Source organism: Chinchilla lanigera, unplaced genomic scaffold (genome assembly GCF_000276665.1).
Source record: "Chinchilla lanigera isolate Chin_1 unplaced genomic scaffold, ChiLan1.0 scaffold00064, whole genome shotgun sequence".
Taxonomy (NCBI): domain Eukaryota; kingdom Metazoa; phylum Chordata; class Mammalia; order Rodentia; family Chinchillidae; genus Chinchilla; species Chinchilla lanigera.
The window spans coordinates 13,382,202-13,398,994 of NW_004955465.1; the positions used below are offsets into that span (position 1 = coordinate 13,382,202).

The 16,793-nt window shown below is 52.4% G+C and overlaps 4 protein-coding genes and 1 non-coding gene across 6 annotated transcripts in view; 3 read left to right on the forward strand and 2 right to left on the reverse strand.

Moving 5' to 3' along the window:
• The window catches only part of LOC102006556 (histone H3.1), a 13,774-nt gene extending 7,686 nt beyond the window's left edge, over window positions 1–6,088 (forward strand). Inside the window, exon 2 of one of the 2 annotated variants that reach the window (XM_013521799.1) lies at window positions 5,741–6,088. In XM_013521799.1, the coding sequence (XP_013377253.1) occupies window positions 5,741–6,030 (290 nt within the window). In that variant the 3' untranslated portion in view covers window positions 6,031–6,088. Of the gene's footprint in view, window positions 1–5,521 lie in introns of those variants that run through there. The other variant, XM_013521798.1, reaches the window with a different exon arrangement.
• A 2,566-nt stretch (window positions 6,089–8,654) lies between these two features.
• LOC102006886 (histone H1.5) lies at window positions 8,655–9,793 on the forward strand. Its single transcript, XM_005398950.2, has one exon. The coding sequence runs from the start codon at window positions 9,000–9,002 to the stop codon at window positions 9,678–9,680; it is 681 nt and encodes a 226-aa protein (XP_005399007.1). The 5' UTR covers window positions 8,655–8,999; the 3' UTR covers window positions 9,681–9,793.
• Window positions 9,794–9,872: 79 nt separating this feature from the next.
• On the reverse strand, window positions 9,873–10,420 carry LOC102007206 (histone H2A type 1). Its single transcript, XM_005398951.2, has one exon. The coding sequence runs from the start codon at window positions 10,310–10,312 to the stop codon at window positions 9,920–9,922; it is 393 nt and encodes a 130-aa protein (XP_005399008.1). The 5' UTR covers window positions 10,313–10,420; the 3' UTR covers window positions 9,873–9,919.
• Window positions 10,421–10,526: 106 nt separating this feature from the next.
• On the forward strand, window positions 10,527–11,217 carry LOC102007528 (histone H2B type 1). The gene has a single exon (XM_005398952.2). It carries the CDS (start codon window positions 10,625–10,627, stop codon window positions 11,003–11,005), a length of 381 nt encoding a protein of 126 aa, XP_005399009.1. The 5' UTR covers window positions 10,527–10,624; the 3' UTR covers window positions 11,006–11,217.
• A 4,836-nt stretch (window positions 11,218–16,053) lies between these two features.
• Trnam-cau lies at window positions 16,054–16,125 on the reverse strand. The gene has a single exon. It is a non-coding gene; the product is annotated as a tRNA-Met (tRNA).
• Window positions 16,126–16,793: the final 668 nt, after the last annotated feature.

The window sequence follows — 16,793 nt, forward strand, 5'->3', positions numbered from 1 at the left end:
TATTTGGGATGAATTTGTGTTCTCTAAAATCGAAGAATGAATTTTAGGAACGGAGGTTAACAGCACAATATATTTATTGAGGGAAAGAAAGCTGTCCAAGAGAGGGACAGAAGGGAGCCCGAGAGGGTTGCCCAGAAACCTGTCTTTTCCAGGGATTTTATAGAGCAAATCCAAGAGGTGAGGTGAGTCCCAGGTGGGAAACATACGCACTTGAAAGGTGAGCATGAGGGGGGGACAAAACTATGATCAGCCAATAAGGTTACAAATAGAACTGCTCAGGTAAAACTGATTAAATCGGGATCAAATGGGGAAGCGAGTCATGTAGCAAGTGGGCATGAATACAGAACGGGCTTTGCCTATAGGGGGTTGGGGTACTGTCTCCTCCTGGCTTTTCTAAGGTGATCCATACCTATTTAGAATATCAATCCCTGATGTCCACCGCTAGGGAAGTATGTAGGTGCATTTGTTCCATCTTTTGTCTTGAGGTCTGGCCCACAGCAGAAGTACCTGTTTCTCCCGAAGTTGTAAGGTATCTTGTCTTCCATACTGGGTTTCTGGAGGGCAGGGCCCGGTCTGACTGCCCATAATATTCCTACCTAACTCAGCTGCCTACAACACTAGGACATCCATGAAAACCCTTGGAGCTCAGAAAAACAAGCAAATCCACGCTGAGGCGGTGGACAGGTGTGATCCACTAAGGCTAAGAAGAGAAACCAAGAGATTTACTGAAGCAAAGTTTTGTGTGACACCAAGCCTTCAGGAATGGAGACGCAAGGACCAGGGGAAAACTGCACACTAGAAGCTAAGCACAAGACGCTTAGATATTACTGGGCATGTTGTACAGGTCTGTAATCTCAGCACTCAGGAGACTGAAGCAGGAGGATCCCTTGGAGTTCAAAGCCAACATGGGCTACATAGTGAGTTCAAGGCCAGCCTGGACTACATAGTGAGACCCTGTCTCAAAAACAAATAAATAAACCAGTGCTTAGATGTGATGAAGAATGGGCCTCCGTGTACAAAGTGCCGGGGTACAGGCATGGCCTGAAGGCGACACACAGAGGGAAACTGCGGTGAGGCCAGTGGGGCTGAGTTCTCTGTGCCTCAAGGCAGGGTGGGGCCTGGCGCTCAGCCTACTGAGAAAGCAGAGACCTTCCCTGGCTTTCAGGCTTGCTTCGGAATTCTAGTTTCTACTGCCTTAGGAACAGGAATTCTGACCCCACCCCCACTGCGGAGTGAATTCAGGGCCTTTGCATTGAGCTGCATCCACAGCCTTCAATTAAAATTTTTTTTTTAATTTTTGAGACCAGATTTCTCTCAGCCATTGAATTGTCTAGGTTGGGCTGGAATTTCCATCCTCCTGCTTCAGGATCCCAGTCGTGGCTGAATTCTGGTTTCTTTTACTTGTTTTGGGAGAAAAACAGAGTCAGGGGACAGCAGAGTACTGGGCCCTTAGCCTGTTAATTTTTTTTTTTAATTTTTTTTGTTATTTATTTTAAAGAGTAAAAGACGGATAACATAGTAATAGGGGGGCTTACCAAATTACAGACAAAGTGGTAGGAAATTATCAGTGGTTATTGTTTTACATATTGTTATCTACAAGATAGTTTCTCAGGAAAACAAATAGACAAATAATAGTGAGTTACAGACAAAAGAGGTAGATTATCAATAGTTGTTGTACTATACTTTGGTATCTTCAATAGCCTGTTAATGGTTAAGCAGCATGATTTTTGTTTTCCTCTGAGTCAATGTGGTACTTAACAGCCTTTTTTTGCTAAGGAACAAACAGAACCCTGATTTGGTGGTGCATGACTGTAATTCCAGCATTCTGGGAGGCTAAGGCAGGAGAATCACAAGTTAAAGCAGAACGTGTGCAATTTGGTGACGTAGCCAGACTCTGTCTCAGAATTTTAAAAACAATTTTGATAGACTGGGGGTGTGGCTCAGTATGAAGGCCCTGAGTTCAATCCCTGCGGCTCAAGGTGTGGTGTATGAGAGGCCGGTGCAGCAGGTAACAGAAAGAATTTACAAATAGGCAAAAGCTATAGAGAAGTAGTTGACTGCTGCCCTGCAGGAGAGGAGCAGGTGAGGAGGACTAGCTGCCAGGGTGAAAGGCTGGGACTTCCATGTTTGATTTTAACTCGGGGAGCGGGGGTCTGGAGAGGTCAGCCGGGTCGAAGTCATCCAGACACGGTGTCCAGTGTCCGGCCCAGGTCTCAGGACAGCCTGGGTTGCTGGCAGACTGAGTAACGCTTGTCCCCCAGGGTCCAGTGCCCTTAGCATTGCTAGAATCTGCCCTTCCGGGTAAAGCTAATGAAAACATAGGTGAAGATGGACTATTGCTAATGGTCAAGGGGATTGAGTACAATGTACCTATCTGTACTTGAGAGGGAGTTGGAGATCATACTGGGACAGGAGGAAACGTTGTTCTTTAGGGCCGACAAGCGGTCAGATCATCTAGAGACGCTGCAGTTTAATGCGTACGTCACAAGGTGGAAAGTTTGTGTTCCACAGACTTAGTGCTCAGCGGCAAAGTGACCTTAAAGAAACAGTAGGCAAATAACTCATTCCCTACAATCTCCCATTCTGGAAAACAAACAGAAAGAGTCAGACAGACAGACACAGAGAGAGAGGGAAAGAGAGAGGAGGAATTGTTTCACTTGGGTCTACAGAGCCCTGCTATAGATAAAAGCAGAACAAAGCTTGACTTTTAGTTTGAGAAACTCAGCTTAAGGTCTGGGTCAGGGCCTTCTGCGCCCCACTTCCAGGTGCGTTAATCAGTGGGGAGTCTGTTTAACAGCTGGCCAAACAAGTTGGATTAGCCTTGAATTTGAATAATCTCACCCTCCTCGAGGACAGGGCACACGGGCCGAAGGGACAGAGGAAGCCCTTCTGCTGTGCTCCGAAATCGCCTGACTCCGGGAAAAGCAGAGCCCACGGGAGGGAAGCCACTGCAGAGCGGTCCAGGGAAGGAACCACCCCTCGAGCCACGAGGGCTCCGGAGCTGGGAAGCTGGGAACAACAACTGACCAGGGGCCCAGTGCAGCTCCGCTGGTCCTGGACGGCGGCCTCCTGCCTCTGCGGGCCGCGCGGACCCCTTCCCCAGCGCACTCCTCCAACTGCTCACGCTGGGGTCCTTTTCGATTTTCTTCTCACTCTCTTCCATTGGGGGCCAGCCTGATCTTTATCAATGCCCCACACTAAAGCCCCTTACTACTTTTCTTACCTTCTAATTAGTTTTTTCCTGTGAATATATGCTTTAGTTTAGATTTCCATTATCACTAAAAGCAAAGACCCACACTAACCAGTGACAAGTTTTCCTTTAATTTAAAGTACTCAGTGCTTAAAAAAAAAAAAAAAGAAGTACTCAGCTGGCCAACGTGCCGCATTTTGGAACAGTGCATTTGGAACCCCAACGACGTGGATATTCTCAGGGCTAAGCACTGTCAGGGCGTCAGAGCAGAGACCTTCTGGAGTTTGTTACATAGAAGAGCAAAATATTCCACTCCAGAATAAGTCACTTGGGTATGTGAATTATTTTGAGAAAGAGCAGACAGATCGTAGTAAAAATCTTTATAAAGGACAATTTCTGGTGAAAGCCACAGCAGAAGAGGACTCGGCATTCTCATCACCTTCGCTGGCTTGATCTGCATAACTGTCCCAGGTAAGCTCAATCCTTCCTCTCTGGGTTTCACTCCTTGTGTGCAAGGCCTCCCCTATGTATATGTAAGAAATATTCCCGCGTTAATGGAAGTGTTTGCCAGTTTGATTTGTAGGCCCAGCCACCAACTCCACGCCCTGGGGGAAGACGCTGCTTTCTCCCTACAGTTGCCTGCCAGAAGAGGCTTGAAGGGATTCTTAATGATTCCAGAGTTCATCCTGAGATTTTCATTTAAAAGTAACACTGGCCCCGTTTCATGAGGCAGGCTGCTGCGTGGGCTCCTATTAGCTGCAAGGGAAGAGGACTGCTCAGAGCATTCCACCCGCCGACGCAGGGCTGGCACCGCCCAGGTGAGCGCCTGGATGCCGGCCTGGAAGCTCGGTACCCGGCTGATTCAGGAAACACGAGCGTGGCCGACCAACAGTCCAAGGGCTTACGATGCACTTGGTCCGACCGACTCCTGAGTATGACATGTTTGTCCGGGCAGTAATCAACATGCCGGAAACATACAGAGGTGAACTTTTCTGACCTTCAGGGTGAGGGAAGGGGTTGGCTGGGAAAACTGCCCAGGCTGTGATGAGGAGGACCAGGCCGGGGCGAGGAGGGTGACCGACCGCGGCCGCCGGAGTCCACTCCGCCGGGGAGACCCCTTCTCCCGGGAATAAACTCTGTGGCGCCCGCACCGTGTGATACTTTACCTGGAGAGGAAGTTTTCTGCGCACAGCGGATTTCCCTCATGGAGAAGAGGGACAGGGGAGCGCGCGGGGAGGTTTTCACCGCTCCGACCACGCCGAGCGGGAGCGCCTGCGTCGCTCAGCTGCCCCCAGTGTTTCTCGCAGGGTGGAGGAAGTACTAAAGGTCGCTTCTGCCCGCACATGTGACGAGGGAAGGGAAAGAGTACCAGGTAAGGATCAGGGAAGAGAATCAAACTGCAAAAAAGCGCAGACAGCCACAGGCACCCGAAGCCCGTGTTAAACAGAGCCAGCACCTCGCGCAGGGCCCAAGTCGCTCGGGCGGCCTCCGGGACACGAAGACCCCGGGCCCGACCCCAAGGGCACCCTGCGGCAGGGGCGGCAGAGGTGCGGGTGTCCTACCACCTTCCCCGCATTCCTCCAGCCGTGGGGAGGGCACCTCGGGACCACGCGCTGAGCCTTTGCCCCGGGTGGGAGCTGTTCTCCATCAGGTCCGAGACGGGCCGTATGAGAGACGATATGCTCCACTTTGCCCCGCTCAGCGTTTCCTGTAGATCACGTTCGGGCGCGGCCGGGGCGAGGAGGAACTCGGTAAAGGCGGTTTCCGGCGCCACAGCCTCGCGACCGGCATGGGCCGCGGTCACAGAAGTTTCGCACTCTCTGCGGCCCGGTCCTGTCCTTTTGCGGTGAACTTAAAGAGGTTCCTTGTGTTAGCACAGCGCCAACCGCGATCGTCCCTCCCGCTCTGTCTCGGTGCAAAGCCCTGAATTCTGGAGCCCTGTCCCTGTCCTTGTGGAGACAGGCAGACGGGAAAACTAAGCATGCTGGGTGGATGAGCGGTCAGGGCCGCGGTAATCAGCCAAGAGTACGAGGCGTCGCGGGAGTCGCCGGTCTGTCGTGATGGAGGCGACTCGGGCGTTCACCCGCCCCGTGAGTTCTGAACGGTGAACGCGACTCCACTTAGTCGTGGGTAAGCTTTAGCAAAGTCCCAGAAAATCATTTAACAACTTGCAAGACACTTTAGATATTCCAGTCAACATTTTCTTGAGACTGTAACACATACACGATGCTTTTATTAAAATTTCTTCCTGCTTGTCGTAAAAGTATAGAGGCGGAGTTTCTCTTGAGACAGGATTCACACGCAAACCAATGGCGTGGGGAGATGTAGGAAGGGCAGTCTCCCGTCCAATCAGAGCTCGCGGGGCATTATAAATAGCGAGCTTTGCAAGCCGAAGAGCTCACTTCTGTGAGAGGTCTCGAGTTGCACGTATGGCTCGTACGAAGCAGACGGCGCGCAAGTCCACCGGCGGCAAGGCCCCGCGCAAGCAGCTGGCCACCAAGGCGGCCCGCAAGAGCGCCCCGGCTACCGGCGGCGTGAAGAAGCCGCACCGCTACCGGCCCGGCACGGTGGCGCTGCGCGAGATCCGGCGCTACCAGAAGTCCACCGAGCTGCTGATCCGCAAGCTGCCGTTCCAGCGGCTGGTGCGCGAGATCGCGCAGGACTTCAAGACGGACCTGCGCTTCCAGAGCTCGGCGGTCATGGCGCTGCAGGAGGCGTGCGAGGCGTATCTAGTGGGGCTGTTCGAGGACACCAACCTGTGCGCCATCCACGCCAAGCGCGTCACCATCATGCCCAAAGACATCCAGCTGGCGCGCCGCATCCGCGGGGAGCGGGCTTAAATGACGCGCTGTTGCTACTTTGTCCAACTGATCCCAAAGGCTCTTTTCAGAGCCCCTCCTTTGTCAGTAAATGAGCTGTTACACTTTTAACTACAGGAGGTACATGGTCTTCATTTACCTTGTACGGCACGTGTACATCCATGTATAAGCTGCAGTGCCAATGCAATTGTCAGGTTGCTTTTCCAGAGTAGTGACTAATTTTTGTAAAAGTAGTTTTAAAGACAATTTCCTAAGTTACTGGATGCACATGTAGTTAGCTGCTTTCATGGTGTAGTGTAGTTGTAAGTCATATCAGGCTTTTGTGCTTCAACTCCCCTAAGTTGCTTCACTGTGCTGTCGGTGAACGCTATTAGTTACTGCCTGTGTGGTGTGCGTATGTCAGGCCCTCAGCAGGCATCAGTATGCAGCAAGGCCTGCACGCTGCAATGCATCACTGGAATGAGCTGCCGATAGTTATTGCACAATATCATAGTCTGATACTGGGCTTTCCAGAATTGAAATAGCCACAGGATATAAAGACAGCATTGGGAAGCGGTTCGTTAACTTTGGTATTTCAGCTGCTGTTTCATGTTTTCTGTGACCATCGTTGCTCTTACATATTTGGGTGAACAGCTTGACACCGCGGCAGTTAACTGAGGGCAGTCTTAGCGTCTGCAGGGAGGTCAGCCATCTGTGCCTCCTATTTTTGAACTCACTTCTCCAAGTAAGCATATAGTCTTAACAACTTACCCTCTAGCTTAGCGTTTTCGAGACTGGGGATTGATTAGAGGGAACTTCTGATAGAGGGAACTTCTGGGGCAGAAGCCTTTTTCTGCCATTAAAGCTCGCACCAGGGGTGGGAAAGGTTTCAAGCCCCACTATTGTCCCCAGTAAGGTTAGGGTTTCCCACCGTCGCTGCAGGGCTGTGGGGCAGGTTCGGGGTACACCCGAGTTGCCAGTGACTAGCTGTAGGGTCTTGGTGACGGGGGTACTCGTTCTCTGGGCCTCTGCTTGTACAGCTATGAAATGTGGCAGATGATTTGAAATCTGCAGAGCATAGCTAGGATTACTTCTCAGCTCAGAGTAGTATCAGTGAATGTCGGTGCTTGTCACACTTGGCCTACGTAGTCGTGGGATTTGGGGACTTCTTTCCAGAATGCTGTGAAAGATTTATGACTGTGAATCATGGTAAGTGCTGGTTAGAACATTATATTGTTAAAATCTCTTATTCTTTAGATTTCCACATGCTTTGTTCTGAAAGAAACCTATAGATCCACCTGTGTCTGCATGGAGGAGTCCAAAATTTCCCCCAAAGGGCCAGGGAGTCAATAATTTAAGATTGTGCAAGCCACAAATGGATCTCTTAGGTATTATTCTTGTTTTTTAGCAGTCTTATAAAAATGCAGAGATAACTCTTAGCTGGAGGGTCATCAAAAACAGACCACTGCCCACACTTGACTAATCTCTTAGAACATATTTTTTGGTGACTTTAAACTTCTCTGTGTAGCTTTTCACAGGCAAAAAGTGTTGACTTTTGGGATCAAAAGTATTTTTCTTGTTTTAAAAAAATACTATTTTTCTGTTATAGAACCTTTCTTTTCTCGGTTTTTGTTGTTTTTTTTGAGACAATGTCTCTGTAGTCATGGCTGGTCTTCAACTCCCTGTATAGCCTATGTTGGCCTTCAACTCAAGGCTATTCTGCTTCAGCCTCCCAAGTGCTGGGATTACAGGTATGGGTCACCACATCTGGTTCCTGTTAGCTTTAGTATAGATGTAAATAAATCTTTCGACCTTAATAATACTGGCACAAAAATCCTAATCATTTTCCTTCTCTCCAAATGATAAACGACCTGCCCCTCATTCTAACCTCCTCAGTTCCATGGTTGTTTTGCTGCATGCTTTTGAGCCTCTGACCTTCAGCCACTCAATATTCAGTCAACCTCATAGTCAATATTTATCCTAAAGCATTGGCCCAGCTGGAAGGAAACACTGCAACACCCATACTGCTGGCCCCGGCTGCTCACAGGCCATTCCTAAATGCTGAAGGAAACGCAGCCTGAGGTAGGGGAAGAAAGCCTGGCCATCTCAGAGCGCCCCAGCACATCCAGTCTGCACATCTTGACTCCAGAAAGTTCTCCAATAATTTTCTGCCAGTATTAGACATTTTTCTAAAACAAATTATCTTTGTTAAGTATCTTTTGACTCTGTTTTAATGAATTAGCTAAGGAAGTAAAGCGAGAATGCACGTGAGCGAGAATTGAAGACTGAATTTGAGTAGCTGGCTTCCCAGGTCAGATATGGCTGACCTTCCTACCGTGGTGTGGAGAGGTCATTCTGACAGAGGAACTTCACCAGGTGTAAACTTGATTCTCTATAAATACATCAGTTAGGTGAAAGCTGCTAGGAGGCAGGACCGGTTTTCAAGTACTCTGCGGCTATTTTGAGGCTGGGAGCAACCAGTGCCCTGTGCTTGTGTTACTTGCACGGTTAGAAGCAAACTTTATGTCCAGGACAAGGAATATATTGTGTTTCTGCTTGCAAAAAGCAAAGCGTAAACTTATGGGTAAATCCTTTCATATAATATTCCTTGAATACTAAATACAAGTTCATTGCAACATGTAACTAAGTAGCAGGACGCCCTCAGCCTGCAGGAGTTTTCCCAAGAATCCAAAGGATTTTCACAGTATCTTTCACTAATTGTGCATGACTGAAAAAACCACAAATAAGTGTGTGTATCTGGAGACTGTCCTGCCGCTTTGGAGCCTCAAAGCGCAAAAGTTTGTTCTGTGGTTTTCAGAATTTAATCGAGTTTGGGGCACTAACAAACACACGGGAGTCCCAGGCTGAGCAGCAGCGGCCGAGGATGGTGGGTCCGCGCTCCACCAATCACAGACCTGCGCCGCGTTATATAAAGCCCCGACCACAGTCGTAGACCCGCAAATCTTGCTTCTGGGTTCGAGTTCGCTCTTTCCTTTTTTTTCCTTATCGCTATGTCTGAAACTGCTCCTGCCGAGACGGCCGCGCCGGCCCCCGTGGAGAAGTCACCCTCCAAGAAGAAGGCCACCAAGAAGGCCGCGGGCGCCGGCGCAGCGAAGCGCAAGGCCACTGGCCCGCCTGTGTCCGAGCTCATCACTAAGGCCGTAGCCGCTTCAAAGGAGCGCAACGGCCTCTCCTTGGCCGCCCTCAAGAAGGCGCTGGCGGCCGGTGGGTACGACGTGGAGAAGAACAACAGCCGCATCAAGCTGGGGCTGAAGAGCCTGGTGAGCAAGGGCACCCTGGTGCAGACGAAGGGCACCGGCGCCTCCGGCTCCTTCAAGCTCAACAAGAAGGCTGCTTCGGGGGAGGCCAAGCCGAAGGCCAAGAAGGCGGGCGCAGCCAAGCCTAAAAAGCCCGCGGGAGCTACTCCTAAGAAGCCTAAGAGGGCTGCAGGCGCCAAGAAGGCCGGGAAGAAGACGCCAAAGAAGGCCAGAAAGCCCGCTGCAGCCAGCGTGAAAAAAGTGGCTAAGAGCCCCAAGAAGGCAAAGCCTGCCGCCAAGCCTAAAAAGGCTGCCAAGAGCCCCGCCAAACCGAAAGCCGTGAAGGCCAAGGCCGCCAAGCCCAAAGCTTCCAAGTCCAAGCCCGCAAAGCCCAAGGCTACTAAAGCCAAAAAAGCGGCGCCCAAGAAGAAGTAGGAAGTTGGCAATGCGATTTAGCACCAAACCCCAAAGGCTCTTTTCAGAGCCACCCACAAATCTTCAGAAAGAGCTCTGCATTGCATTTTATTTTCTCTTAATATAAAACTCACACATTATCGAGCGCAGGCACTTTTATTACCAACACAAGCTTAAAAAATGAAAGCGATTTAACTCTTTTTGAAAGCAGTGAGTGGCTCTGAAAAGAGCCTTTGGTTTCGGAGACGGGTTTGGAGCCCTTATTTGCCCTTGGCCTTGTGGTGGCTCTCGGTCTTCTTGGGCAGCAGCACGGCCTGGATGTTGGGCAGCACGCCGCCCTGCGCGATCGTCACCTTGCCCAGCAGCTTGTTGAGCTCCTCGTCGTTGCGGATGGCCAGCTGCAGGTGGCGCGGGATGATGCGCGTCTTCTTGTTGTCGCGCGCCGCGTTGCCCGCCAGCTCCAGGATCTCGGCCGTCAGGTACTCCAGCACGGCCGCCAGGTACACCGGCGCGCCCGCGCCCACGCGCTCCGCGTAGTTGCCCTTGCGCAGCAGCCGGTGCACGCGCCCCACCGGGAACTGCAGCCCGGCGCGCGAAGACCGCGTCTTCGCCTTGGCGCGAGCCTTGCCGCCCTGCTTGCCGCGTCCCGACATCGCCACTCCTCGCACAGCGCTCTCACCCGCCCGTGGGCTCAGCAAAACCGAAAGCGCTCTTTATAGAGGCCTCTGGGCGCGAAAAGGCAGCTCCGCCATTGGCAGCTCTTCACGTTCGTTTCCTCCAATGGAACGCGGCTGTGCGCGACGCGTCTGTTCATTGGACGAAGGTGCCGCCGTGTGACGTCACAGAGAAAACTCACCAATCGCCGGAGACCGTCCGTACGCCTTATTTGCATAGAGCCGGCTACATAAGGCGGCGGCAGGCGAATCTCCAGTCCGTGTGTGGGTGCTTTCACTGCTGTTTCCGAGATGCCGGAGCCCGCGAAGTCTGCGCCGGCCCCGAAGAAGGGGTCGAAGAAGGCGGTGACGAAGGCGCAGAAGAAGGACGGCAAGAAGCGCAAGCGCAGCCGCAAGGAGAGCTACTCGGTGTACGTGTACAAGGTGCTGAAGCAGGTGCACCCGGACACGGGCATCTCGTCGAAGGCCATGGGCATCATGAACTCGTTCGTGAACGACATCTTCGAGCGCATCGCGGGCGAGGCGTCGCGCCTGGCGCACTACAACAAGCGCTCGACCATCACGTCTCGGGAGATCCAGACGGCCGTGCGGCTGCTGCTGCCCGGGGAGCTGGCGAAGCACGCGGTGTCGGAGGGCACCAAGGCCGTCACCAAGTACACGAGCTCCAAGTGAGCGCGGCCGCCCCGCCGCCCGCCCCCAAAGGCTCTTTTCAGAGCCACCCACTCTCTCAGGGAAAGTAGCTGGTATGCTGTGCCTTTGCAGTTGTTTGTTTTGCGCGGCTTGAGCTTTTTTGGGAGGCAGGAGTGAGGAAGTGGGTGCACTTCGGAAGTGGTGTTTGTGTGCTGAGTTACGAAGTCAGTAAATTTGGAGCGTTCTTAAACGTCCTAGGTAGATGTGTGCCTGTCTTGTGTCCCCGCTGCAGTACGCAGCATCTGGCTGACAAGGGTCCGACGCTCCCTTTTTTAGCCGAGCGGTGTCGCTGTTTGTGAGACCGTTTTTTCCGCAGAGAATTTCCTTTTTTTGTTCCCTTTGGTCTTGAGACAGGGTCTCACTATGCAGTTCAAGCTGGCCTTGAGCTCACTTTGTAGCACAGGCTCGTCTCGAACTCAAAACAATCCTGCTTCAGCCTCCCGAGTGCTGGGATTACAGGCGTGCACCACCATGCCTTGGTCCGCAGAGGATTTCTGGGAGAGTAGTTAATTTCCCCTGCTCCGGGTGAGCGCCGGAGGTTGGCGCCACTGCTCACGGCTCTTCCGCGCGCGGGACCCGAGCGGAGAAACGGCCAAGGACGCTCGCGATGGGGAGGAGGGACTGCGCCCAGCGCGGGGCACTGCGGAGGGTCCTCTCGGTCGCTCCGTCAGGGTCAGCGCTTCACAGCGAACCCAGGCCGCCGTGCGCCACCGCGAACCTGTCGCGCTCATGCGCCGCCTCTGCCCCATGACTCTGCGCGAAGTCGGCTGTGTTGTAAATCTTTCCGGGAGCAGCAAAAGCCCCCCGCCAGACCCTACCCAGGCTTTTCCTGTCCGGGTGGTCTGGTGTCCCCTCCCTAACGCTGTGGGCAGTCTGGGGTGGCATAGGAGACAGCACCCCGGGCCTGCGATCCGGCCAGGCGTGCAAGACGGACTGGCCCGCTTCCTTTCCGGCCCGGAACGCTCGACACCGCCACACCCCCGCTTGGCGGGAAGCAGGGTCCTCCTTCCTCGTCCCTCCCCGGAGAGCGCCCCAGCCCTCCCGCTGGCTGTCCCTGAGCCTGGCGCCCGGGCCGGCGTCCCCGGTCCCGGCTGGTGGAGAGGGCGTCGGCCTCTGCTGCCCTCCTGTGGCGAAGCGCAGAAGCACAAGGCCCGGCGCGTTTCTGGCAGCCTCTGCAGAGGCCCGCCGCCCCGGTTCCCCTTCCTTGTCGCCGGGGGTCTGAGGCTGAGTCTCCAGGAGTCATTCGTGGGTGGGGAGGGCAGGGCGCAGGCGGACAGGGCCAGAGGAAGGGAGCGTTCACTTGTCCAAAACAAAACAAACCAAAAAGAAATAAAAACAAAGTAGTACCAGAAAATATTAGGATGATTATAAATAAAGCATGAGTGGGATCATGCTTTCAAAGCATTATAAATAAAGCTTTCTAGCATGATTAGGATCATGCTTTCTAGCGTGGCCCTCAGAGCAGTAAATATTCGACTGTTTACTGTAAATCTGAACCCCAACAGGAGGTGATAGCCACGGGGTTTTTTGTTTTGTTTTGTTTTGTTGCCAGGCTGCCATTTGAAGATCTGGCATGCATTCAGGATTTGATGATCGTGCGGCTTTCCCACCATGAACAAGCCAGGATTGACACTTTCTCTGCGGCCAGGCCCCGATCAAATGCCCAGGCCTTCCTAGGTAGCAGGGACTTCGAGGCAGGCCTGAGGTGCCCAGTGGGCGACAGAGCAGCTCGGAGCTCAGCATCTCCTTCTGTGCCTTTTTTATTTCCTACAATTTAGGTCCGCCCCTGCTGGGGGCTGCGTTCGGCCATGAATCACCTAAAGAGCATCTGTCTAAATGCCACCAGCGCTGGGGTTCTTAGCCCTAAGCAGCCTGCCTAGTCCCCCTTGAAGACGGAGCACATCGAAATAAAGCAGCTTTTAGGACTTGTAGGACATCAGCTGTCAGCTTTCACAGTGACCGGCTCCAGATCCCCTGGAGCAATGCCCAAGTCGCCAGCCATTGTCCTAAACCTGTGGTTGCCTTGGATTCCAGGAAAGGCAGCAGGTGGGGACCACCTCCCAGTGAGGCCACCCCTCAGCAGGAGCAGCTATCCCGGGCAGACACTGAGGCTCCCCACAGCAAGCGCTGTCATCTGAAGGAGATGGAGATGTCCGTCGGGGGCTCTGGGCTGGGCTGAGCTGCCAGCTCCGAGAAGCCCCACCCGTGCAGACCCAGCCCTTACGTTTGCTCTGCTGTCTGTAAAGCTCCAGAGCCCCAAGAGGACAGACCCTGCGCCTTTCCACCTGTGCTCCCCAGTGGGTGGCCTGCTATGAGCTCCTCCCCTCGTCCTCCACCCGTGACTGAACACCAACACTCAGGGCGTCAGAGTCCTGCCCCGCCCACGCGGGCTGCCCTGCCACCGGTTTCTGTGCAGGTCCCTGCTGAGGACCAGCTTGACGCAGTAGCAGCAGGCAGTAACTACTACTAATAAATTGGCACACAAATAAACTGGAGTCTGTCCTAGGCCTACACGATTTGTGGCCAGACCCCCAGCTGGCTTAAGGACAGGTTGATCTTTAAACCCGCAAACAGCCTTCGAGGTTCTGGAGCCTCGAAGCTGAGGACTGGACTCGCGTAAATTCCTTCTAGCTCAGTAGTCGCAGTTCGCAGACAATCGGGTTACTAGTTATCCATGATCTGCTCCTGTGTGCTTTCCCAAAAATGCACTGTTCCTCAATTTTTTTTTTTTTTTGGTTTTTCTCCGCTACTGGGAACCGAGCTCACCACTTTGCGCATGCCAAGCAGGCGCTTTTGCCACTGAGCTAAATCCCCAGCCCCCTGTTCCTCCATTCTTGAACCGTGACCAGGTCTGCAGTTCACCCCACCGCTGCCTGAAGCCCAGCAGCACCCCACCCTCATGCTGTGCACCTGCGAAAGGCCGAGGACACCGGGCCTCATGGTCCAAGCCGTCATCAGCCCTTACCATCCCGGAGCTCCTTGTAACTAAGGTTATGTTCTGTCTGTGTTGAGTTCTGCGGTCGTGCCTCTGAGCAGATCGTGGCGCTAGGCCATGGCCCCGATAATTCCCTGCATTATCTTGCCCTCTGGGTCCCCTTTTCTTCAAATAGCAGAAATCGCCTATCTAACACTAAGTCTCCTCCGGGGTCTGGTGTAATGTGACAGGAGTCAGCCTTGGAAATGGCAGAGCTGTTCAGGTGGCTCCGGGCTGTGTGGTCCCGGGGTCTGTTCTGTTTTTATCGGTGCCAGGGCCTGAACCCAGGGCCTTCTCACTGCGCTGCCGCCCCAGCCCAGGTTATTCTTCATTCTGAGACAGGGACTTCTAAGTTTTTGAGGCCAGGCTCAAACTGGTTCTTTCCAAAAAGACTGTCTTCATATAGCTGTTCCTTTTCCTTTTTATGCTTGCTAATAGGAAATTCTTTATACCATGTAGGTGATACAGGAAAATAAAAACTCCCAACCTGAACAATATCTGGGAAGAGTTCGTATTCTCTAAAACCGAAGAATGCATTTTAGGAACAACGGAGGTTAAGAGCAGAATATACTTATTGAGCGAAAGAAAGCTTCTGTCCAAGAGAGGGACAGAAGGAGAGCCGGAATGGGTTACCCCAAGACTCTGTCTTTTCTAGGGACTTTTATAGAGCAAAACCACGAGGTGAGGCGGGTCCAAAATAGGGGAAAAATGTACAAAACTATGGCCAGCCAATAAGAATTGTTCAGGTAAAATTGATTAACTTGGGATCAAATGGGAAAGCAAGTCACGTAGCAAGGGGGCATGAATACAGAACGGAGGCTTTTCCTGTAAGGGGTTGGGTCAAGGACTCTTCAAGGTGATTGCTACTTATTTAGAATGTCAATCCCTGATGTCCATCCCTAGAAAGGTATGTGAGTGCATTTGTTTAGTCCTTTTGTCTTGAGGTCTGGCACACAAGTATCTTATCTTGTCTTTCATATTGACTCTTTCGAGGGCCTGGCCCTGTCTGACTGCCTATAATATTTCTATCTAACTCAGCCGCCTATAACATAGGGAGAAGTATTAGAGCCTGTGAATCTCAAAGTAAATTGAATTCCTCACTTTTAAAGGATGCTGTACCTATGGTCACAATATCCAAGAACATAGTGAACATCCGTTTCTTAAATAGTATCCAGGAGAAAATAGAAAGTAACGTTCTGTGCTTCCTAGCAGTTATTTTAGATAAAAATAACACAAGACCTTGGTGATCTGTGTGTTAAAATTCATCTCAGAACCAAGCATGATACATGCTTAGAATCCCAGCACTTGGGAGGCTGAGGCAGGATTGCTCCGAGTTTGAAGCCACCAGGACCACATAGCGAGACCCTGTCTTTCCCCCGAAAAGTGTCTCGGATGGAATGGTGTGGCAGGGTCCTGTACAGAGGACCAGGAACCTGAAACCCGAGGCAGAGCTGCGGGAGAAGGCGGCGATAGGATTAGGGCTGACTCCGAAGAGTACTTGCATCTTTATGAACGGATTCTTTTTTATTTTAGTATAAAAGACTTGTGGCCAGTAAATGTGTCATGATAAGAAACAGTACAGTGTGATCACTTTTGTACACTCGGAATTTTACAAAGCGAAGGGGATGCAGAACAGTGCTGACTGCGGAGTTTGGTGAGTCAGACGCTGGCTTTGAGTTCATCCGTGTCCCCCGCCGAGACCTGCCGGCCGCACAGGCCCACGCCCACCGGGGGAAATGATCAAAGCATCGAGTCTTGAGAACCAGTTTCAAAAAGTGAAAGAGGAAAAGACAAAACACAAGGCCAGCGAGATACAGGCCCACCGGGGTGACGATGCTGACGGACCGCTGAACGCCCGGGAGCCGGGCGCCCCAGTCCCGCAGCCCAGGGCCCGGCCGCGCATGCGCCGAGCTGGACGTCCGCACCCTCCGCGTCCAAGCTCTGCGGCCCGGAGAGGATCGCGGCGGTCACATTTCCTGTGACCGGGAGGGCGGGAGGTTGAAGCTGGGTTCTGAACTCCAACCTGGTTTTGGTGGAAAAAGAAAAACAAAGCACCTAGCAGAGGATGGTTTCGATCCATCGACCTCTGGGTTATGGGCCCAGCACGCTTCCGCTGCGCCACTCTGCTCTGCTTGCGTTGGTGTTCTCCACCAATGCCTTTGTCCTCAACGGAGGCCGAACTCGCGTCTCCCTTTCCCAGTGGAGTCAGATTTCATTCGTGGGCCAAATTAAAGAACGGATGACGGCAACATTTATCTCAACCGCCTAAAGAGAGGAAACTCGGTGTCTCTCAAAGAAAACCGCCGGTCGCCGGCCTGCCGCTCCTTTCTCGTGGAGGCGGCTTAGCTCTGCAACCGCGGTCACAGCGTAAGAAAAAGCTGAACAGCAAGTCTGAAAACTGACTTTGCCTGATAATCTGAGCAACTACTCTGAAGATAACAATATGCAATCTAATAACCGTTGCTAATTTCCTATCATCTTATTTTCAAATTCTGTATCATTTTTACTGTTTTATTATCCTTTTTTTGGTCTCTTTAAAATAAAAAAACTGACTTTGGAGAGGAAGTACGTTTTCCAGACATTCAAGATAAAATTTAAAAGCCATTACATGGTCCAGGGATCAAACATGAGGCTCTCGCGGGGTAAAACAGCGCCAGAGCCGAGCTACCGCGGCCGAGCGCTCTGCGCCACTGGCTTCCGCGAAGAGCGCGGTCGGGGCGGGGCCGGGATTTAGGGGCGGGGCCTGGCCGGTGAGGGAGGCGGGGCCGGCGGGAGTAGGGGGCGGGGCCGGCGGGT